At 32.3% G+C, this 23,469-nt stretch overlaps 3 protein-coding genes and 1 pseudogene across 4 annotated transcripts; 3 read left to right on the top strand and 1 right to left on the bottom strand.

Annotated features, from left to right (window-relative positions):
• Nucleotides 1-1,445, top strand: LOC9329429 (homeobox-leucine zipper protein ATHB-23). 2 transcript variants are annotated; one of them, XM_021015293.1, is made up of 3 exons: nucleotides 1-299; nucleotides 381-751; nucleotides 1,055-1,445. In XM_021015293.1, exons 1-3 carry the CDS (start codon nucleotides 194-196, stop codon nucleotides 1,346-1,348), a joined length of 771 nt encoding a protein of 256 aa, XP_020870952.1. In that variant the 5' UTR covers nucleotides 1-193; the 3' UTR covers nucleotides 1,349-1,445. The 2 variants fall into 2 exon arrangements, with proteins under 2 accessions (XP_020870952.1, XP_020870953.1); XM_021015294.1 differs by having other exon boundaries at nucleotides 40-299; nucleotides 390-751.
• Nucleotides 1,446-7,695: 6,250 nt separating this feature from the next.
• On the top strand, nucleotides 7,696-10,117 carry LOC9329428 (probable serine/threonine-protein kinase PBL4). Its single transcript, XM_002893321.2, has 5 exons — nucleotides 7,696-8,005; nucleotides 8,134-8,480; nucleotides 8,584-8,722; nucleotides 8,897-9,027; nucleotides 9,229-10,117. The coding sequence occupies exons 1-5, from the start codon at nucleotides 7,948-7,950 to the stop codon at nucleotides 9,790-9,792; spliced, it is 1,239 nt and encodes a 412-aa protein (XP_002893367.1). The 5' UTR covers nucleotides 7,696-7,947; the 3' UTR covers nucleotides 9,793-10,117.
• Nucleotides 10,118-12,595: 2,478 nt separating this feature from the next.
• On the top strand, nucleotides 12,596-15,950 carry LOC9326686 (annotated as a pseudogene).
• Nucleotides 15,951-17,486: 1,536 nt separating this feature from the next.
• Nucleotides 17,487-19,239, bottom strand: LOC9329427 (acyl-CoA-binding domain-containing protein 4). The gene is made up of 6 exons (XM_021014595.1): nucleotides 19,219-19,239; nucleotides 18,163-18,240; nucleotides 17,946-18,077; nucleotides 17,806-17,872; nucleotides 17,667-17,728; nucleotides 17,487-17,582 (listed from the first exon to the last, which is right to left on the bottom strand). The coding sequence occupies exons 1-6, from the start codon at nucleotides 19,237-19,239 to the stop codon at nucleotides 17,487-17,489; spliced, it is 456 nt and encodes a 151-aa protein (XP_020870254.1).
• Nucleotides 19,240-23,469: the final 4,230 nt, after the last annotated feature.

The following is a 23,469-nucleotide window of genomic DNA, read 5'->3' as shown; positions in this document are numbered from 1 at the left end:
TCCTATTTTATATACTCATATAATAAACAAAATAAAACCAAAAACCTAGACTAGCCTAGCCTAGCCTATAAGTGGTGTATAATCTAACACGATTCATTTCACCACCATCCTTCTTCTTCTTTATTTAGTTTTCTTTCTGTACTTTGAACCAAGACAAAGGTGGTGGAGAAGAAGAAAACAACTAACAAGAGACATGTCTTGTAATAATAATGGCTTAGCTTTCTTCCCTGAAAATTTCACTCTCCAAAACCATCACCAAGAAGAAGAAGATCATCCTCAACTTCTTCAAGACTTCCATGGTACATCATCGCATTAACAACACCTTTTTCAAAATTTCCAATCCCCCTTTTTATACTTCTGACGATCTTCTCTGTTTTTAGGGTTTCTAGGTAAGAGATCTCCAATGAACAACGTACAAGGGTTTTGTAATCTAGATATGAACGGAGATGAAGAATATTCAGACGATGGATCTAAGATGGGAGAGAAGAAGAGGAGATTGAACATGGAACAACTGAAGGCACTAGAGAAGAACTTTGAGCTTGGTAATAAACTTGAATCAGATCGAAAATTAGAGCTGGCTCGTGCCTTGGGATTGCAACCTAGACAAATTGCTATATGGTTCCAAAACAGAAGAGCTCGATCCAAAACCAAGCAGCTTGAGAAAGACTATGACATGCTTAAGCGTCAATTTGAGAGTCTCAGAAATGAGAACGAAGTTCTTCAAACTCAAAATCAAAAGCTTCAAGCTCAGGTAAAAAAAGAAACTTCATCACACAAAAAATACTCTGTTTTTTTCTTCTAAATACTCTGTTTTTAAAATCTTGAATTTCATAAAATATGAATCTTTTATAAAAAATGAATCTTTCTTTTATAGTTGAATTGAAACAACCTTCACATTGTAACAATGTTTTTTTTTCTTTCTTTTTATTGATCTTGTTCTTGTTCTTTAAGTTTCAAATTTTATTTGTAATCTTTTTTTTTTTTTTGTTCAAAACATAATTCATTTTGCAAATTTTACGTTCTCTCTTAGATGATTTTTGTGTAAATTATGCAGGTAATGGCATTGAAAAGCAGAGAAACAATAGAATCAATCAATCTGAACAAAGAAACAGAAGGATCATGTAGTGACAGAAGTGAGAACATTTCTGGTGACATCATACCACCGGAGATCGATAGCCAATTCGCAGTAGGCCATCCACCGACAACTACAACGATGCAGTTCTTTCATAATTCATCGTCAGAACAGAGAATGGTGAAAGAAGAGAACAGTATCAGTAACATGTTCTGTGGAATTGATGACCAGTCTGGGTTCTGGCCATGGCTTGACCAACAACAACATTACAATTAAATGTGGCCGATCTTTTTTTGTTTGTATTAAAATTTTCGTTTCTTTAAGTGGTCAGATGAACCAATTCATGTTTCAAGAATCTATATTTATTAGTCTAGATGCACCAACTAAGCTAAAAACCACACTAGTAGGGTCTGTTGGTTGATGTAAATAGAAGAAAATAATTGGAAAGAAAACTAAATATTCTCAATTCCTCTATCATTTCTCCAGTCAAGAATAATTTATTCTCCATCAAAATTAAACTTTTTTTTCTCAATTCCTCTACTTTTTAGTAAAACCAACTGAAAATTTCTTCTTATAAATACACGGTAAAAAACATTCTTCTAACTTTCAACATTTCTTTTCTTTTGTTTTCTTCTCTTTTATTTTCTTCCCTTTTCTTCTCTCTCTTTCCGGTCACAACCGTAGTTTTTTTTGGGTAACGTGATGTAAGATAATGGGGGAAATATTCATCATATTATATAATAATTAATCAATCATATGGGCCATATGATTAGACATTAAAATAAGTCTGAACCATGTGGTTTTGTATCGTACAACTAATATCCAGAAACGCTAAGAAATAAAGTTTTAAAAAACCACCCAAAAAGACTTTTCCATGTAACAAATTATGTTTATGTCATAAAGATGAACAAAAATCCACAAAAATAAAGGACACAATCTTAAAATAGATCATTAATTACGATAATTGGTACAATACTTTTTTTAGAAAACGCAGATCATGAATTTCCAATTAACAAATTATGCTTTTGTCATAAATTAGTCTATAAGATGAACAAAAATAAAGGACATAATCTTAAAATAGATCATTATTTACGATAAGTGGTATAGAAAACGCAGATCATGAATTTTCTTTACTTGACAAGTTATAAAATGTAGAAATCATATAGTTAAATTGTACGGTTGAAGTAAAATGTGAAAAGTGTGAAAGAAAGAGCATCAATTTACAGATTCCGAGGATAGGATGCAGACAAATAGGGTTGGAAAGTGGTCATTCTCTTTCTGAAAAAGGACCCAACACTTTTTACCCTTTCATCGACACTGACATTGCCCGACGACTCCAAATTTATTATTCAAATAAGCCATCTATTAGAGAAAGAAAAAAAAAAAACGCCATCTCTTACAAAAGCTTTGAACCACCAATACACCAATTTTGGAGTCGTCGGACAATGTCAGTAACGGTGCTCTTTACCAGGGTCAGCTCAATTAATTTTGAGTCCCGGTACAAATCTTAAAAATTGGCCCTTTTTCATACAAAAAAAAAAAAAATTGGATCTTTTTCATGTTAAAAAAACTTAAAAATTAACCATTTTCATACTAAATAAAATATTTAAGCTTTTTTTATAGTAAAGATATCTTAAAGTTTTCAAAATTACATTTTTTTCTATACGGAAAAAAAAATTTGGGCCCTTAAATTTATCCCAAAAAATTGGATCCGGAACAATTGCTCCACTTGCACACCCCAAACGCCGGCACTGCTCTTTACCTTATATCTTTACCGTTTAACTTAGGCCTTGAATGGAGCGGTGTTTTAGTAAGTGGTACATGTTGCATCGCACCGATACAATGTTAGCCATTACACCTATATAGATTTCTATGATTTTTGTTTTTTTGTTTTCAAATATGTGTAAAAAGACCTAATTGACAAGTAAATTAAAACCTAAAAGAGTATCAACAATGACTAGTCCTATATAAAAATACGAGTTAAATTGGAATTACATGGCATTAGATAAACTTGTGGAAAATGCAAAGGTGATAAAGTTTCCATTAATGATTAGTTAGTTTACGGCGGGATGGGTTAAAAAATTGATTGGGGAACAAGAAAGCGACAGAATCTGAAAGCGAAGAGGATTATCTTCGTATTCTAACGTTGACAACCAAACACCTAGGAATATTAAGCTTGTAAAATGCGCCATTTTGGACTAATTAATCCAAAAATCCTCATGGGATCATGTGCATTTCCTTAATCTAATGTTTTCTAAGGATATTTTCTTATACGCAAATTTAAAATCTTTGGCGGGTGACAGTTCTTCATATGCCAACACGCAATTCCACTCCTCTAAGAACAATTATTTTTAAAACGTATCACAATATATTTAATGACTCTAACCAAATTAATAATACCTGTAAAGAAGAACTAGGTATGTGGCCATGTGCATTGAGGTTTAGTTCCCTAATTAAGTATTCACTTCCAATGGACAAGCCGAACATACATTGACCAACAGGAACGTAATGCGGAAATTATTAATTTACTTCTTCGATGTAATTTTAAATTTCATTTGTTACATAACCTTGGTATTTTTCTCAAAACGGATTTTGAAATTGTATTAATGCCTTGAAAGATATGAACACGGTATATAATTTAGTGGCTCGAGATAGTTGTACACTTATACTCGGGATTTGCTTTATAGTTTATACTCGTATCATAATACTTTTTATTTAATAATCTTGGATTTCAGATTGAAAAATGAAAAAGATTATGTTTAAGATCTGCAATTCTAATAAAACTTTGGTAGTGTTTAAAAATGAGTCTGTGTTAAGTAAAAAGAAACGTAATATTTCACAACGACTAACAATGTTTAAAGAAAACGACTAACAAATTTTTTACCGCTAGATTGTAGTAGCGGATTTTGAAATGTTTAACAGAAAAGACTAGAACAAGATGATTATAGGAAAAATCAGATATGCAAGCAGTAAGTTACAAAATGATTAATATCAAAATTTATTTGAATTTAGTCTCATTTTCTTCCCAACAAGGATTATTTATTGTAAAATTTACCTAGTTTGCTGATAATTAACGTAGCATTTTAAGAAAAGAATTAAACAAGAAAGAGAAAGAAAAGAGAAAAAGAGATTGGGATTGAGATGCATGTGACTGGCAATGACATAAAGATAGCGGTTCGATGTTTTGGAATTTGTTAAAAGAGTTGGCAAAAGATCATTCATTGCCATTTTACCTTGCAACGCACTTTAATAGTATTTTCTTAGTGAACAACAAATTAGTACTTCCTCTGTTTCAAAATATATATAAAAAATTTAAGATAAATACACACATATTTAGATAATTTATTTTTCTTTTAAAAACATTATTTATATATAGTTTAAGAAAAAATTCAACCAATCATAATATGGACTGCAGAATATAAATAGTCACAAATTATCAAATGCATTTAAATTTACATTGAAACTAGCAAAACATCTTATAAAATGAAACAAAACAAAATCTTATATAATGAAACAGAGGAAGTATTTTTCATTTGTCAATGGTCGAAACTATTATAATTTTAGGCTATATATCCTATATATATTTGTCCAAAAAAAAAACCTATATATCAAAAAAATAAAAAAAAATATATGTAGTATACACACATGCCAGAAGTTGGACTTAACTCTTCTCATATAGCAAGTAAATACATAATCAATCCTTATAAAATATTCGTTCTTCACTGAGTAAAAATTGTACGAGAATGATGAAAAGTGAAACATGTAGGCAGAAAAAGCAGCATATCATCATTGAGATGGATCAATCGATATACATCGATCTTCTTCCGAAGGATGTCTAAACATATATGTCCTTTCTTGAAAGATTCCAGGATCTGATAGAAAGATGAAAATTATAAGAGAATGATGAAGAGTAAAACATTTCGCGAGAGAAATCAGCAGATCATCACTCAGATGTATCATTCCGAAAACATCAATCATTTCCCTCAGTATGTCTAAGCAAATGTGACCTTTTTTGTAGGAATCCACTATCTCATAGAAAGAATCAACAAGCTTCTGGTTTTGACCAAGAGAATCAAATTAAACCAAAGGAGGACGTAACTTCTCTCTGTTGCTTTGTCATCCTCCTCCGCCACTCCTTCCAATTGGTTCCAACGAGACCAATGCTTCATTTTGAATCGAGAAATTAGGGTTTAGAGAGAAATCAAGAAATCGAGAATTTAGGGTTTGAGAAATCTGAGAAATTAGGGTTCTTGAGAGAAAGAAAAGAGAAAGTTTTGAGAGCGTATTTTGAGATCTCGGTATACTAAAGGTAAAAATAGCCGTTGCATACGCCTCGTGGAAAATACGATACGAGATTTTACTTGCAAATATGATATCAAGATTCAAATGTATATTTGCTATTGTAAAACAGGTTTATAAAATTTATTTGACTTTATATTCACAAATTTTTATTTATTTTAAAAAGTTGAAATCAAGACATTATATGTGTAGGTGGGGCAGAGCCGATTCCGTGGAAAACAAGGATGAAAGTAGCGATTAGTGCGGCAAGAGGGCTTGCTTTCCTTCATGACGCTCAAGTCATATATCGAGACTTCAAGGCCTCCAATATTTTACTTGATTCGGTAGGATTGAATAACTAAATATACATCTCTTTAGATGTAAGAAAACTTGTCTCTCAAGTTAAGATCATGGAGAGCCTTGCAAATGTTATATCAAGATTCAAATGTATATTTGTTATTGTATAACAGTTTTGTACCGACCAGACCGGTCCGGACTTAAATTGCGGGCTTCGGGCCGGGGCGGACTAGCCCGATTGACATGCCTAACTACGATACATATTTTTGATTGTTTGTATATTATGTATTTTTTGTTTATATAAATTAAATCAGATTTTGTGGACATTTTGATTTGTGTTCTTCTTTATTAGTAAGTTTATCCAATTTTTTTATTTTGAACTAAGATTACAGAAATTTACTATATATATGAACACAAACATGTCTTTAGGGTTTGAGAAAAGAGTGGAAGAGTGGCATATGTATTTATAATGGAGTGAAGGGGGTAATAAGATGTGAGGAGAGTGCAGGGCCGGTCCTATGATTTAGGTGGCCTAAAGCATTTTTTAAATATGTGGCCTTTTATATAAACATTAATTTTAAAAAAAATTATATTTAAATATTAGAAAAGTATTAAAAATCTTTAAATGTTTTTAATAGTCTTCGAAATTATTTACACCATTTGATTTGTCGAGGGTTTTTTTTGTTTGAATAAGAAATAAATGTCTTATTTATAAAACCAAATATTAAAGGTTTTTTGTGAAAGAAAAAAAGAATTAAACTATCAAATAAAATAATAAGTGAACTGAAGAAAAAAAAAAGAGGGGAAAGTGCCCACGAAAAAAACAAAACTGCTCACGGAAAAAGAAAGAAGAAAAACGAGTGCCACAAAAAAAAACACATAAATGGCTAGGGGAGGATTTGAACCAGTACATCTGACATAAAATTGGACTATTTAACCAGCAGACCAAAGAGTTAATTTAGCAAATGTGGCCCTCTCGTTTACTCTTATATTATGTGGCCTAAAGCAAGTGCTTCACTTGCTTTATGGACGGGCCGGGCCTGGGAGAGTGTGGGAACTCTGAACCTGGACGTAAATTGGGGCTTAATTAGGGGGTTGAAGAAATATAGAATTGTATCGAAATGAGTTAAGGAATTTAAACTCTCTTTTTTTCTTCTTATTTTTCGCAAGATATGTACTTCTCGAATATTACGTGATTAAACGTTTTTATGTTATGACTTGCATCTTTGTACATGCTCGTTTACGTTGCTCTAATTAATATTACTTTCTTTTTCCTTATATGTTGGTTCAATTTGAAAGATATAACTTGGAGATTAAGGGGAATAAAAAAACTTGGAGAGTATATTATCAAATATTTTTCTCTGTTTTGATGTATTTTGTAGAACATTTTTGCATATTAACAAAAAGGGAATTAAGGAATTAAGTTGAGTACAGTAAAACCTCTATAAATTAATAATGTTGGGACTAGCAAATTTTATTAATTTAGAGAGGTATTAATTTATCAATAAATTAATAATTATTAATTTATAGAGAGATTTTACTAATTTTATAATTTCTTAAAAATATTTCTATCTAAAATAATTTTTTTTCTTTATAAGTAGTATCTTTTAAAAACTAATTACAAGTAGATAAGCAATTATTAAGTTTAAAAAAACAACACAAACTTTTTTTGAATAATAGAGTCATATTTTATTAAATTTTTTACATAGAATATTTTAAATATATATCATAATAATTCAAATATAATATATATAAATTTATATCATATATATATATATATTGATAAGTTTATACAATTATTAATTTATGATATCGATTGGACCATATGTTTATATGAGATTTTCAAAAAAATTATTCTTATTAATTTTACGATTTATGTTATATTTTACACTTGTCCCAACTTGGGACTGGAATAATTTATTAATTTAGAGAGGTTATTAATTTATAGAGGTTTTACTGTAGTAACATACTATATTTCGGAAATATGATTTTTTTTTAGTCAAAGATATTTTGGATATATGAAAGCAGACCAAATCAGAGAAGAGTATTGAGTGGTGCACACGTTTGTTTCTATTTGACCATCTCATTTGCTTTTCTTTTGTCTTCTATGTTCCTTTTGTTCTCCCCTGTTTCCTTTTACATTGCTATGTCTCTATCCTCTGTTTCTTCTTCCCATCTTCTCTCTGCTTTACTTTTAATCTTTTGTCTTGTATACAGATTCTCATCTTTGCTTCATCGGACATGATACTTTTCATTTCAGTTCTTGCATCCAAGTTTTTTTCTTTTTCTGCTTGTCTCTAATGGGCAATTGCTTTGATTCTTCCGCAAAAGTAGATAGCAGAGAAAGTCCTTGTCGTGGTATGCAACAAAACACCTCTCTTCTCTTAGATTTCTCTAGTTGTTGTTGTTGTCATATCTTACTTTTGATTATAAAGTCTTAAATTGAGTTGAGACATCTTTGATTAGATAAAGTGTTGATTCATCAGGTTTATCAAGAATCTCTGCCAAAAGAAGTCAATCGTCTCGGTTTTCAAGCTTAACCATACAATCACCATCTTACAACGATGACAGTAGTTTGGCGTCTCTTCAAATGCCGAGAAGTGAAGGAGAGCTCTTAGCATCTCCCACGCTAAAGGCGTTTACATTTAACGAGCTAAAGACAGCCACTAGGAATTTCAGACCCGATAGTGTTATTGGTGAAGGCGGTTTTGGTTATGTCTACAAAGGATGGATCGATGAACGCACTTTATCGCCTTCAAAACCGGGGTCAGGCATGGTCGTTGCTGTCAAAAAGCTTAATGAAGACGGGTTTCAAGGACACAGGCAGTGGTTGGTACGCTTATTTAATTATCCCCTCGATATGTATCAACTTTAGGCCTTTGATTAGCAATAGAAACCAAAATGGAAACCTAAAGAGGGAATTGTTGATTTTACAGGCGGAGGTTGATTGTCTTGGGAGGCTTCACCATATCAATCTTGTGAAACTAATTGGATACTGCTCAAAGGGTGATTTTATTCGGCTTTTGGTGTATGAGTACATGCCAAAGGGAAGCTTGGAGAATCATCTCTTTAGACGTAAGAAACTTGTCTCTCAAGTAAAGATCAATGAGATACTTTGCAAATGTTATATCAAGATTCAAATGTATATTTGCTATTGTGTAACAGATTTAGAAAATTAAGTTGGCTTTATATTCACATTTTTTTTTTTTCATTTTAAAATTTTGAAATCAAGACATATTATATGTGTAGGTGGGGCAGAGCCTATTCCGTGGAAAACAAGGATGAAAGTGGCGATTAGTGCGGCGAGAGGGCTTGCTTTTCTTCATGACGCTCAAGTCATATATAGAGACTTCAAGGCCTCCAATATTTTACTTGATTCGGTAAGATTGAATTACTAAATATAAATGTTTTTGTTCGTCAAATTTCAATCTTAAAAATGTTAGAGATTTATTACAAACCAAAACAAAAGTATTTGTTGAAGTTTTGATTGAAAAAATAAAACTTATCGGATCATAAACATATATTGGTTTTCGTTTTGACTCGAGCATTTCCGTTTGATTTATATGTCCATCTTTACGTAGGAATTCAATGCAAAGCTTTCAGATTTTGGATTGGCGAAAGTAGGACCAACCGGAGACAGAACACACGTATCAACCCAAGTGATGGGAACTCAAGGCTATGCAGCACCTGAATACGTTGCCACTGGTCGGATAACGGCCAAAAGCGACGTCTACAGCTTCGGTGTGGTCTTGCTCGAGTTACTGTCGGGACGTCCGTCCATAGACAAATCGAAAGTAGGAGTGGAACGAAATCTGGTTGATTGGTCAAGACCTTACTTAGGAGACAAAAGGAAAGTGTTTAGGATAATGGACACAAAACTTGGGGGACAGTATCCTCACAAAGGAGCTTGTTTGGCCGCTAATACTGCGTTGCAATGTCTTAATCAAGAACCTAAGTTGAGGCCAAAGATGTATGATGTGTTATCTACTCTTGAAGAGTTGGAGATGACGTTGAAGTCGGATTCTACTTCAAACTCGGTCATGACATTGACATCTTCTTCCTCTTCTTTGACGGCGAAACAGAGAGTTAGAGCTCCGGTTGCTGATGCGGTGTTGTCTACTAGAAGATGTCGTCGTGTTCAGTGAAGTAGCAACATAACTAGTTAGGCTTTATGAGTGTATGCATTTTTTGTTTTTGTTTTGGAAAAGGTGCTACTGTGTGCGTTTTTGACTTCCATATACTATTATTACAATACACACTTTTGTATATTATTCTTTTTATTTTATTCAAATCAGATTTTGTGGACATTTTCATGTGTTCTTCTTTATTCCTCTTTAGTTTTGATGATGAACAAGTTTGTTCTATACTTCTATATGAAGAAGGAGGAATGTTTGAAGAATTGTATGGATCCACATATCTAATTTTGACAAAACATTATTTATGAATGGTGAATATTTTGAAGAGCAAAGAAGTATTTCTCTTATTTTTCTAAACCAAAATGGTTACCACTTAAAGTCATTTTCTTATAATGTGTATCATAAATCCGCTCTAAACTCCTCCCCAATTAGGGACGGAATTATCATTGTCACCAAGTTTTAGCTGTTTGATTCTTGCAATGATAATTCTCATCTAATTTTGTTGTGATGCACATTCATCCCGAATAATTTTTGCAAACGAAATTACTAATATTTGCGACAGAAAATCCCATCCTAGAAATACAAATTCTTGTAACAGCCATGGCTATGTGTCAATGTGTGTGTTTTCAAATGACTAAATTCAAATATTGCAAATGACTAAAGTAATTATAACGAATTTGGAAAATAAATAGAATAAAAACGTTAATAACAACAAAAAATGCTAGTAAGTAGTGACAATAGAAAATTACCAGACGATGTTTGAATAGCTTGAAATTACCAAATATCATCTGGAGTTCCTCCAAACACTTCAGTAAAAAAAAATTACGAAAATGGAGAACCTTTTTTCAATGAAGTGTTCGGAGGAACTCTTGAGAATATTTGATCGAGGTGATACTTCATTGTAAGTTATCCAATTTTTCTTTTGGACTAAGATCACAGAAATTTACTATATGTATGAACTCAACAGGGTTTGAGAAAAGAGTGGAAGAGTGGCATATGTATTTATAATGGAGTAAAGTGGGTAATAAGATGTGAGGAGAGTGTGGGAACTCTGAACCTGGACGTAAATTGGGGCTTCGGGAGTTGAAGAAATATAGAATCGTATCGAAATGAGTTAAGGAATTTTAACTCTCTCTTTGTTTCTTCTTTTTCGCAAGATATGTACTTCTCGAATATTACGTGATTAAACGTTTTTATGTTATGACTTTCATCTTTGTACATGCTCGTTTACGTTGCTCTAATTAATATTACTTTCTTTTTCCTTATATGTTGGTTCAATTTGAAAGATATAACTTGGAGATTAAGGGGAATGAAAAAACTTGGAGAGTATATTATCAAATGCAGCCACGTTATCGTTCATATATAACCGTGTTTTACGAAAAATTACCAATGATTTCATCATAACCAATGCAACTAGATTGTGATGGTTTATTTTAATGGTTTCGTTGAAAAGCTTTTACGGTTATGTTTGTATATGTATCAACTTATGGTTTTATAGATATTTATCTAGTTCAAAAGAATATACTACATTTCAAAATATTATTTTTGTTTCATAAAGATGTGATTTTCATTTTCAATTTTAACTTTTACCTTTTGTATTCACTTTACCCTAGTAATTTTAAATCTATTACATAATTAGAGCAAAAGTTGTAGAGTAACTCCCAGTATAGATACTGTATGTTTAAGATTATGAACTTAAAAAGATGCTTAATTTTTTAAAATATAATATTTTTTTCGTAGGTTGAAATAACATGGGCCAACAACAATAACAACAGCAAGTAGAACGAAGCCCAATATACAAACCCAACAATTGGAATAACAGAAACAAAGACACACACGTGAGCTCAATCTCTCAGAAGAGTGTGAGAGAGGAAGAGACAATGAAGAACGTTTATGCAGAAAGAGAAGATCGTTCGTACAAAACTCGATTTTTATCCTCTAGAATCCCAATGTGATGACTGAGAAGGACAGGTGTCCACTGATAATCCTTCCCACTTTGTGTATAAAAGAGAGAGTATCGTGAAGATGGATTGTGTTGAGAAATTTGAGTAAAGGAGTAAACTTTACCTAAAACTTCTCTAGTTCTCGCTCGAAAAGTTGCTGAGATGAGGAATTACAGAGACCCCATGACTGATGAAGACGAAGATTATCCACTTAAGTTAACTAAGAAGCAGATAAATACCACAAGGTCTGTGATTTTCTCTGTAAAGTTTCCTCTTTTATCCATCAATCGTAGGTTAAAATGTGACCTGGTTCAGTAATTTGTATTTGTTTCGCGGATTTGTAGAAAAATGCTGAAACTTTCAAGTCCAAAATGTGCCACCAGTGTCAACGGAACGACAGAGGACGTGTCGTGGAATGTAAGAATTGCAGGAAAAAGCGTTATTGCATCGCATGCTTACGAATTGGGTATGCTCTTCTTTTTGGAATGGTTTAGTTCTTAAAAACTTGGTCTTGTTTTGGAAGAAGAAAGGCAAAGGCTTTAGCTTTTAAGCAGAAATTCTTGTTGATGCTAGTGATCTTAGCTTTAGAGACTCGCTTACTTAATTTTAAGCTGGATAAGTTTTACAGAAGTCTGAGAGATGTTTGTTTGACTGCTATTTATAGTTACCCGCGTATAGCAGAAGAAACTATTGCCAAGAAATGTCCATTCTGCTGTAATACTTGCAATTGCAGCCGATGCTTGGGCATGAATACTACATTAGATGTAAGCTTTCTCGTATCTACCATATCTCTCTCTCTTTGTAGTTTATTTAATGTTAGTCATTATTCCAAATAATATGTAGGGTGACCTCAAGGTCAGCAGGGATGAAAAAAATCAGTATTGTTCGGATGCTTTTTCCCACACGTGAAGGGGATAAATGATGAACAAACTGCTGAGAAGGAAATTGAGGAGGCAAAGATTTTAGGTACTTTCTCTGGTTTTTGTTGTGCTTGAAAGGGTGCAGTTTCTCTTGCTGGTAATTGATGGTTTGATTGGTTTTTGTATCAATCTCTTGCTATTATCTGTAACTAACTATTTTCATTATACTAGCAAAAGGATGTCTTATTGTTGTTTTAATTTCACAGGGATGGAGTTTGAAGAGGTGAAGCCCCAAGCCACTAATTGTTTACCTGATGAAAGACTACACTGGTAAATTACCTTGACAAGAATATGACAAGTTTTTAGATCATTATGTTGTTAGTAACTTGTTTCTTTCTTGTTTTGATTCCTTTGACTTACAGCAACATTTGCAAGACCCCAATCTTTGATATTCATAGGAGTTGCTCTAGCTGTTCATCTGATATTAGTCTTACTTGTTGCCTCGAGATCCGTAATGGAAAGCTTCAGGCATGTCAAGAGGATGTATCTTGGAATTATTATATTAACAGAGGTTTAGAGTATGCACATGGAGAAAAAGGAAAGGTTATTGAAATGACAAATGATAAGCCGAGTAATGAAGACCGTGTGAAGCTCCCATCTATGTGGAAAGCAAAGTAAACTGGAAGCATTAGTTGTTATTGTGGTGCTCGTGATTTGGAGTTAAGAAAATGCTGTTGAATCTAACAAGCTTTTGGATTTACCTGAAACGGTTATGGAGCGATGCCCTTGTTTTAACTCTCATGGTCATATTGATAAAGCCAACTATAAAAGGTTAAAGGCTGCTTGTCGAGAAGGTTCAGAAGACAATTATCTATATTGTCCAAGTGTAAGAGATGTTCAAAAAGATGATTTGAAGCATTTTCAGCATCACTGGGTAAAAGGTGAGCCTGTGGTTGTGAGGAATGCGCTCGAAGTTACACCTGGTTTAAGCTGAGAACCAACTGTAATGTGGCGTGTCCACCGTCAGATAAACTTCACCGAGCATGGAATACGTCCTGATGTTAATGTTGTTGATTGTCTAGACATCTCTGAGGTCAGTATATTCCTCAGTAATTGTATCGCATATAGATAAGGTCCATCTCCTTTCTTATATAAGTTTGTCAATGCCTAAACACTTCATAGCTGTAATTATAGTCTGCTTTTTAACACCTATCAAGAACTTTATTTTGATGATTTCGATACTTGAATAGCTATGTTAATCTAAATTGTATCGACGTCAATATTACACATCTAACCTAGTAAACTGTTTTTTTTTTTTGATACGGGTCATTTCGTTTTCTGGAAGATACATGTAGAATTAGTGGTTGGTTGGAAAGAAACTGCTGAAAACCTCACAAGAATACAAAATGGCACATCTAATGACATATATTTGGTGCAGGGAACAATTCATCCTCGCGAATTCTTTACTAGTTATACAGAAGGCCGTTATGATTGCAAGGATTGGCCACAAGTTCTGACACTGAAAGATCAGCTTCTTTCTAAGTCCTTCAAAGATAACTCGCCACGCCATTGGGAGGAGTTCTTATGCAGTTTGCCTTTGAAGCAGTATACTCACCCAGGTTATGGACCTTTGAATCTCGCTGTAAAATTTCCCGAAAGTTGCTTGGAGCCGGACATGGGGCCAAATACTCACCCAGGTTATGGACCTTATGGATTTGCTGAAGAATTTGGTCGTGGAGATTCTGTCACTAAGCTGCACTGCGACTTCTCTGTTGTGGTTAGTACCCACATGATTTGTCTTTTCTCTTGTTTGTTTTCTTTTTTTTTGTTATAGTTTTGTCAATTCTTCTGAATGTTTTTTCTTGGTATACCATAATGATTCCAGATCCTGTCAAAACAACATGTTCAGAAAGCAGTTCATTATATTTTCTTTATTACATTTAGGATTAGTTTGATCTTACTTCATTTCTGAATCAGTTCATTGACATATCATGATCATGTCTTTCTGTTTTTCGGGAAAATTATCTTTTCGAATTTGAGTTGAGCTATACCCAGCTCCTTTGGAGCTTTCTTTAGATTTGTTGAATCATATCTCCCGTTCTAAGGCTAAGAATCAAGTGAATCTCCACAATCTTCTGTTAGGATTTTGAGATCATGATATCTAACTAGAAGTTTTTGTGTTCCTCATAGGATTGGACCAACCATTGTCAAAGTTCCATTCAATATACTTTGATAAGCTTAGTTTTGTTGGTGGATCATTTCTCAGACCTTTGGAGGATGGTTCTTTTAATAAATCTGGAAGAGATGCAACGGTATGGGCTAGTGGATTCTTAATGCTGCATTTTGAGAAATCTGCTAGTGCTCTATAATTTTCAGAACACAACATGTCTGTTTGTTTTGTTGTCACAGCCGACAACGATGAAACTGAATTCATTTTGCCGTTGCTGGCTTAAATTTTCTAATATATTAATTGCTGTCTGGTTTTTTTCTGGTGAATGTTTTAATGCATATATGTGAAGTGCCCATCAAAAACAGGAACACAATGAAAAGAATAGAAAAACTGAAAGAGCAGCATGCTTAACAAGATCTCAGGGAGCTGTTTTGTTCAGAAGCTAACAATGAGGTTCTTGAACAAACTAGTGAAGAAGTGGAATATATTGAAACTGATGAAGGGGCTCTTTGGGACATTTTCCGTAGAGAAGATGTTCCAAAATTAGAAAAGTACCTCGAGAAACATCACAAGGAGTTCAGACATATGTACTGTTGCCCCGTAACTCAGGTACACATTTTTTTTCATGGGCTGTGTAATGTGTAGGCATTGAACCATGGACCTTTACTCAGAAGCTTTGAAAGTTAACTTTGTTTTACCTTTTTCTGCTTAGGACTCAGTGGATTTGAGCAATTGAGGTCATTGTAGCTCTCTTGTTTCTTGCAGTCTTGCATAAAGGTAGGGCATGACTTTGTCTCACCTGAAAATGTCAGCGAGTGTTTCCGATTATCAAATGAATATCGTCTACTTCCACCAAACCATGATTCAAAAAATGACAAGTTTGAGGTATGTTTTGTTGTTGTTGTACTCTCTCTATTTCTTTTTTTTTTTTTTTGTGAAAAAATCAGTTCATCTCTAAATGTTTATTTTATTTATTTTTGCATTGGTTTTAACAGATAAAGAAGATGATAGTGTTTGCAATGGACCATGCTCTCAAATACTTAAATCAAAGTTAAAAGGAGTGTGTTTGTACTTCCTCTCATTTGGTGTATCACCTCGTCAAAAAATGATCTATTTTGGTTTACAAATTTGTACTTTCTCCGCAACTAACGTTATTTTTAAGTCTATGAAATGCTACTAGTTATCTTTTGCCTAGTCGAAGAAAGTTTATTTCTATCTCATACAAATCAAAATTAAGTGCAATCGAACCATTAAAATTTTTTTAGAAAATAGAGAGAGAGTGGAAAAAAGAAAGTGTTCTTTCAAAACGTTACTTTTAAAACTCTAGCTTGAGACATTGTTGGAAATGACACTACAAAAAAAGGGGTGATTAACGTCAGTTTTATTGTGTCAAAAAATTAACTGACGCAAATTCGAATTAATTAATAATAAGTGACACTAATTTGGCTGTTCAACATCATTTCTAATAAGTGATGTAAATAGCACCTGATTTATGACGTTTGTTTGAAATTGATGCTAAATAATCTAAATTTGCATCACTTTTAACAAGCAACACTAATAATTCGTATTTATAACAGTAATATAACTGATGCTTTTGCAAATTTTTTCGTATTTTTAATAAAAAAAAATTTGCATCAATAACAAGTAATACTAATTTAACCTCAATTATAAAACAGATGCATGTATGTGACTTAATTATTATTGTTTGGTCATGTTAATATAATATAATAAAACATTAACTAAATAAGAATAATGTTCTACCCATGTGAATAGAGTAGACTCAAATTAACAAAAATACAAAATGACTCTTGCAAAGCCCATCTAAGTAAAGCCCATATATGTTCATCTTCTCTTTCGCCGTTGGCCATTACACATCTGCTCTTCTTCGATTTTGCTTCAGTTTTGTTTCCAAAAGAATATTAAAGTAGATGCAAATCAATTTTCTTTGTTTCCTTTGTTTGTAATCCATTGTTGGATTGAGAGTACGGTGATTTCCGATGATTCCAAGCTCCGCCGCTTTTATCACGATGCCTTCGATAGAGCAAGAAGCCGTCTTCGATTTGATTAACTATCTATGGATGATTTTGATTTGTGCTTTGGAAATTTCATGAAGAGCAAAGAGAAGTCTCTTAGAGCATGATTATTGGTAGTATCTTAGAAATAAATCTTAGAAATATTTAAGTAATATATTTGTAAAAGTGATAGTTAAGAGATGGTATTTTTGGGTTAACATTTTTGTGTGATTAATGGTAGGTTCTTAACATGTAGTTCTTAGAAGAAAAAAATATTAATATAAAAATAAAATTTATAATTATAGAAAATTTAATAATTGTTGCAAATTAAAAAAATTAAAACATGAGATACAATTTATAATGAGAAGATGATGCCATTTACAATGTAGAATTGTTTTGGATTTTTTTTTGTGTAAAAATAGAAGCCTTGGCGTAGATAAGAAATTGGAGATTTTAGTTCTAGGAAAGAAAAAGAAGCCTTGGAGATTTTTGTTGCAAGTAACTGTTTTTACTTTTTAGAGTAGAAAAGAAATAGAGGCGTTGGTGTTTTTTTTGTTTGAAGTTTGTAAGAAGAAAAGAGTCTAAAACTTATTGATATTACAAAGCGATATTACATGGTCATATTTATAGTGGACTACACAAAACATATACATGGTTAAGAAGCAAAGTTACTTGTGGTACAAAGCAAAGTGAAACATGTGGTTACAATGAATACTTGTCATGTCCGTGAACAAAGTCTCATGTTCTTATCTTCCCCACCAAAAACAAGCACTCGGGATCCAACCAGTGTAATGGAATGTCCACCACGTGAAGCCTAGAAAACATATAAGGTATATAACTAACTATCCAAAACAGCTACATATGGAGCGAGCAATAACTTAGATAACAGTTTTCTTACCAGAACATTCCCAGACACATCAATGACTCCACATAAATGTGTTTCCAAATCAATGAACCGCACTGTAAGAAAAGAATTAAACAAACAAATAAGAATTTGAAAGAGCATCCAATCAGAAGCAAAGCTGGATATGGCTAACCTGACATGTTATCTGATGACTTCTTGGAGTGTCCCCCAATCAAAAGAAGCTTGTTTCCCCACTTAATCTGCCAAAATGCTTCAAGTTTAAACATTTTTTAAGTATTGATTACAAAATTCTTCTTCATGTAAAGGACTTACCATGCGGTGGTCTGAAATAGCAGGAAAAGCTTCCCGTAAACTGCTACCATCATCCTCTTGAATGTTCTCAGTACTTGATGATTCAGTTTTCAGTTTCAAACTCGACCAAGTCAAACTTCTAAGATCAAACACCTGATGAGTTGAGTTTTTCAAATTACCACAGATTCATGAAAACAAAAGGAAGATACAGACCCAAAGAAGAAAACACAGAATTTACCTGGACATCAGATAAGTATCGGCCATTACGGCTTCCACCAACAATGTAGAGCTTCTCATCAACAACCACTACCGCATGCTGCAAATTCCAGAGAACACACGAAAAGGTTTAGGGAGAAATTATCTCCAATTTAATCAAATGCTTAACCACAGACAAAGATATAATCAGTGACCTTGTAGCGAATTACCCTTTTTCCCCAATTCGACGAACCCTAATTTCCCAAATCCGAGGAACCCTAATTTTAAAACAGAAAATCACATCAATTCACACAATTAGAGAGACATTCCTACCTTTACAAACCGATTGTCACCGATTTCGAATCGAAACTCGAAGATCTGTTGAATTTATCCCCGATTTCGTAAGCCACGATTCACCGATTTGGTGAGCTATTGACGCCCTCGACAACCAGCGTCGGTGGGGATGATAATCTATAGCAGGAACGATCGCTGGAGGTAAATAACGTCGGTTGTTCCTCCGATTTGCTTGAAATCGACTTCAGTTTCCATTTCATCTTTGAAATCGCGAAAGAAACAGAGAGAGAAGAGAGAAATAGAAGAGAGAGAGAAGGGAGAAAAAAAATTAAATTTGCTCTGAAACACAGAGACGTGTATGGTTCTTAACTATTTTCTTGTGTCTTACCTAAGAAACGATCTTAGCATTAAAGCTTGTTTGAGATTTAATTATAATCATTTAATAGCTAAGATTTCCTTAAGAAAACATTAAGCAACTGCCGATAATGGTGGTCTTATTGCTGGCAGATGAGTTACTCTCTCTCTCTCTCACTTATACTAAATATTTATAATCACAGATCTGAACAAACTACGAAGAAAATATATATGTAATTATCTTCTTTTATGTAATTCATGACCTATCTTTGATATATTTGATGTTGGGTTGGTGAATCTACAACTGATTTTATTTTTGATTAAATTGAATATATAATTTTCTGATCGTGGCTAAGAATTCTCCCAGCACCGTTCATGTAACACTTAATAAATATATATATATGTGTGTGAAAACCTAAAATATTCATTTAGATTCCCGCAAATTTCTAACCTTAAGCGGGAGTGGTATCATAATTCTTAGGTATCTCAAGCGTCAGTTACTCGTCCATATATATATTCACCTCAAAATTATTTTGATATAGCGTTTTTAAAGAGCAACAGAGAGGATCACCAAGTTTCAGAAATCTGAGTACAACTCTAAATAAGGTAATTCTAGTATTTCATCTCTTTAATTTTCAGATTTATTGATATTTGATTGTCGTTTTATGATTGATCTCTTAAACAAATCACACCTAGCTTAGTTTTCATTTTCTAATTTGTAATTCAAAAGCATGATTATCTCCTCTTTGTGTTGTTTGACTTGATTGTTTGTGAAACTTTAAATTATCTGTGTACGACTTTAAATTCTCCCGGACCCATTCAAAGATATAAACTAAGAAAATGATAAATTTTCCAAGTCGACTTTAAATTCTCCCGGACCCATTACTGTCTATTAGAGAGAGATAGAGAGAGAAAGAGAGAGATCATGCATAGATGATGACCAAGGAAAGCATTTTGAATATAGACGCAAATTTGGGTTAAAGGAAAGAGTAAAAAAGAATACGAATTTTGATGAAAGTCCATATGGCTTTTCACATGATAGAAAGGATGCAAACACGTAGAGATTCTGTTTTACAATTTATATGCTTTTAGTACCCCATAACGGTTCTTTTTCACAACATTCTCCTGCTCTTCAATCTTTTAGTATTTTTAATTTCTAACTATGGAGAAAAGCTTATTGATGTTGATATCTTTTCATTACAAAAAAATCCATGAGTTTTGATAATATATTTGACATTTTGTCCCGCTCTGATTAAAGAAATTAAATGATGGAAAACGAAAACTAGCTTCCCAAATATGTGGCGCATCGTATGAAATGTTGTACGAAATACATATTGCATGGAAAGTTGAAAGTCAAATAAATAATGATAATACATTAGAAAGAAAAAAGTATTTTACACAATTGTAAACGCAATTTTTATTGTTTATTGTTTTTTTTTTTGATAAAGCAACGCAAATAAAATTTGTAATTTTGATATATCAAATTTCTCTTAAGAAAATAATAATCTTACAACAAATTCAATTCATATGCATTTCGCATTTGCATATTCATATGCATTTCACATTTGCATCTTTTTTTTTATTAGATGCTTAATATACATTTTTTAGCTTTTAGATTTTTTTTTAACATAAACACACAATATTTCAAATACGTGTAAGAGCATCTCCATTGGTGGTTTGTGGGAGAATATCTCATTAAAAAAAAAATAATAATAAGAGCGGGAGTGAAGGAACGGTTCTCGTTTGAAACCAAAATACCCATGTGCACAAGTGTATGTTCTAATTGTTAAATCTTAAATAGAGAAAAAAATTTAATTATAAAATTAAATTACAATAAAATATTACTAATATGTTTATCTTGAGATACTCTTTTTGGGTATGCGACTATGCGAGAATGGAGATACTCTAAGCATACAATCAAGTCTATATATACGTTACAATACCACTTTCTTTAATCTATACAAGATTGTACGTACCATATTTTTTTCAAAGTAAAATTCTAACAATCCCGCATCCTATATATATTGCTTACCTTTGCATGGTAGATTATATTAAATGGTCTGATCATCTTTCATCGGAGAATACGTAGTTGGGAATATGATTAGTGGCAATTAAAAAAAGACATATCAGAGGAAGAGCCCATGTAAAGAATTTTCTGTCGTTTCAAAATATTTCAAACACATCGAAGGACACAAGATAAATATTCGGTCCAATATCTAACTAAGAACGAGGCCCAAAATTTCGACTCGATTCAACTTTCAAATTCCCACACGTTCTTTGATTATGATTCGAATATGTGATTATTGGTCCCATTATGAAAATTCTCATTGGAAAAGAAGGAAGAATTGGAGACCCTTTGCAATGATATATATAAATAGGCGTGCAGTGTTAGTGTTGTTTATAACATGACAGAGCTACAAGAAGAAAGTCAAATGTCTTCATGAGTTCCCTTTAACGCTTCATTGTTAATATTCAAACTACATTTATTTCCATAAATGTTTGATCGATTTGTATATAACACTGAAGTGTTTGGGGGGACTTTTGGTGTCATTCTGGCGTAGTTACGATTATTTGCAGCAGAATTATGCATGGTTTCTTTTAAATTAGTAAGCTCTTAGTATTCTTCTTTTGTTCATGAGTACGTTTAAGTCTCTTTCAGATTGTGTGGTTTTACCATATTGTGTTTTTTTTTTTAATATGTTTTATCTTTTTACCATTCAATTATATTGCTCTACATTTTAGCAAAAATAAATAAATTAATATATTGCTCTACGTTACATTGTTAAAATACAAGCAAGTACACTAGCTCGCATATATCTTGAAGTGTATGTTTATATATATTTTATTTCTTTCCAAAGGTTTTTGTTGATCTCCTACTAGCTGCAACATCTTAACATGAAGTAAGTTGGTCATTTAGTGTGGATATAATTGTAAAGTTTTGAAATCGAAATTTTACTAGAAGACAGACGATGCCAATTGCCCATAATTAACTAGAAGATGTAACAAAAAAGGTCACCATGCATACACATTTTTTAGACTCCGGAGTATCCAAAAGGAGAGAAGAAAATTAGTAAAATATCTAAGGATCTGCATAGCAGCATATGTCATAGGCTCATGGCATATGAGAAACGTAATTAAGAAGATGTAATATGTGATACAATGAAGACACTAATCTAAACCACTTAACTACAAGTTTTGGTCATATATATACATATAATATACGTACTATTCTATTATTATTCAGCTGAAGGTGTTTTTCTGACAAATTGTTGTAACTTTTATTTTTTGCACACGTGGAAATATGAATACAAGAGGTTGACATATATAAAAGGTCGATTTAGAATTGACAAAAAAAAAGAAGGTCGATTTAGTTTCTGTATATAGTTAAAGGCATAGAGGATAATCCCCATATCATTTGAGATAGAGATACAGAGAGCGATCAAAGATAATGGTCACCAAGGAGAGCACTTTGGAGTTTGAATATAGACGGAAATTGGGGTTAAAGGAAAGAGTAAAAGAGAATACGAATTCTGAAGAAAAGTACTAACGGCTTTTCACAAGATAGAAAGGAGATTCTTTTTCTAGTGCCCATACCGGTTCTTGATTGTCCTCACTAAATTCTATTACATTATAGAGAAAAGCTTAGTGATGTTGATATCAATTCTCTACAAAAAAATCCAAGAATTTTCTAACATGCATATTGATATTTTGTTCGTGCGCTGATTAAAGAAATTTTTTGTTTATTTATTAAAGATCGATTGTTCTTTATAAAGTAACTAGCTAACAAACAAAGAAAACTAAGTAAGCCACATATGTGGCGCATCGTATGATATGTATGTACAAATGAATTGCACTGAATAGATAAAAAGTCAAATAGATGATGTCGGAATCGATTAACTGAATTATATATATGCATGACGTAGGAACATAAATTCCATATTATTGTAATTTGTACAGGTTAACAGATTTATTTCTCAAAACTTTTTTCTAAAAGGTTCCCTGATAATGACTAGCGTTATATATATGATTCTTAATATAATTCTTTTGCTTTCAATTATCGAAGGAAAACACAAAATTTTAAGACTATTTTTTTAATCAAAAAACTAAAATTTAATATGTGACTAATAGTTAAAACTGAAAAGAAAATTAATTTTTTTTTCCGAATGATTCTTATCTCATGTTTAAAACGGATTTTTCTTTGTCAAAAGACATATATATATATATATATATATTTATATTTTGCATTTGCATCTACAATTTTCAATGATATTTACAAAGGAAAATATCAAATTTTGCTTACTTTTAGGCATAAAGTATATAATATTTTCACATATATCATATATGTAAACAAAAACAAAAACACAAAAAAAAATCAGACCAATATGATATAATGCCTCTTTTATTATCAATAAATGTGAAATCATCTAATACTCCATCCGTTTCAATTTAGTTGTCGTTTTAGGATTTAAATTTTGTTTCATAATAGTTGTCGTTTTAGGTTTTCAATGCAAATATTTGGTGAAAATTCCAGTTTTATTTCTACTGTTTTAATGTTTTGGCCAATGAAATTTTTTATAAAATATATTAATAAAGGGTAAAACAGAAAATTTAATGCTTTTCTTAATTTGTGTGAAAAAATCTTAAACGACAACTAAAACGAAACGGAAGGAGTATAATTAAAGAGTTTTCTCTCCTCCTAGGT

The sequence above is a fragment of the Arabidopsis lyrata genome, assembly GCF_000004255.2.
Source record: "Arabidopsis lyrata subsp. lyrata unplaced genomic scaffold ARALYscaffold_1, whole genome shotgun sequence".
Classification (NCBI taxonomy): Eukaryota; Viridiplantae; Streptophyta; class Magnoliopsida; order Brassicales; family Brassicaceae; genus Arabidopsis; species Arabidopsis lyrata.
The sequence above is the reverse complement of the archived record's forward strand: the minus strand, read 5'-3'. Positions and strand labels throughout refer to the sequence as shown.

Coding starts and splice junctions, on each gene's coding strand:
- LOC9329429 (XM_021015293.1), top strand. CDS start 194: ATGTCTTGTAATAATAATGGCTTAGCTTTCTTCCCTGAAAATTTCACT. Junction 300..380: donor ACTTCTTCAAGACTTCCATG/GTACATCATCGC, acceptor CTCTGTTTTTAG/GGTTTCTAGGTAAGAGATCT. Junction 752..1,054: donor ATCAAAAGCTTCAAGCTCAG/GTAAAAAAAGAA, acceptor TAAATTATGCAG/GTAATGGCATTGAAAAGCAG.
- LOC9329428 (XM_002893321.2), top strand. CDS start 7,948: ATGGGCAATTGCTTTGATTCTTCCGCAAAAGTAGATAGCAGAGAAAGT. Junction 8,006..8,133: donor CAGAGAAAGTCCTTGTCGTG/GTATGCAACAAA, acceptor TTGATTCATCAG/GTTTATCAAGAATCTCTGCC. Junction 8,723..8,896: donor GGAGAATCATCTCTTTAGAC/GTAAGAAACTTG, acceptor TTATATGTGTAG/GTGGGGCAGAGCCTATTCCG.
- LOC9329427 (XM_021014595.1), bottom strand. CDS start 19,239: ATGATACCACTCCCGCTTAAG. Junction 18,241..19,218: donor TGATACCACTCCCGCTTAAG/GTTAGAAATTTG, acceptor TGGAATTTGCAG/CATGCGGTAGTGGTTGTTGA. Junction 17,873..17,945: donor CTATTTCAGACCACCGCATG/GTAAGTCCTTTA, acceptor GCATTTTGGCAG/ATTAAGTGGGGAAACAAGCT.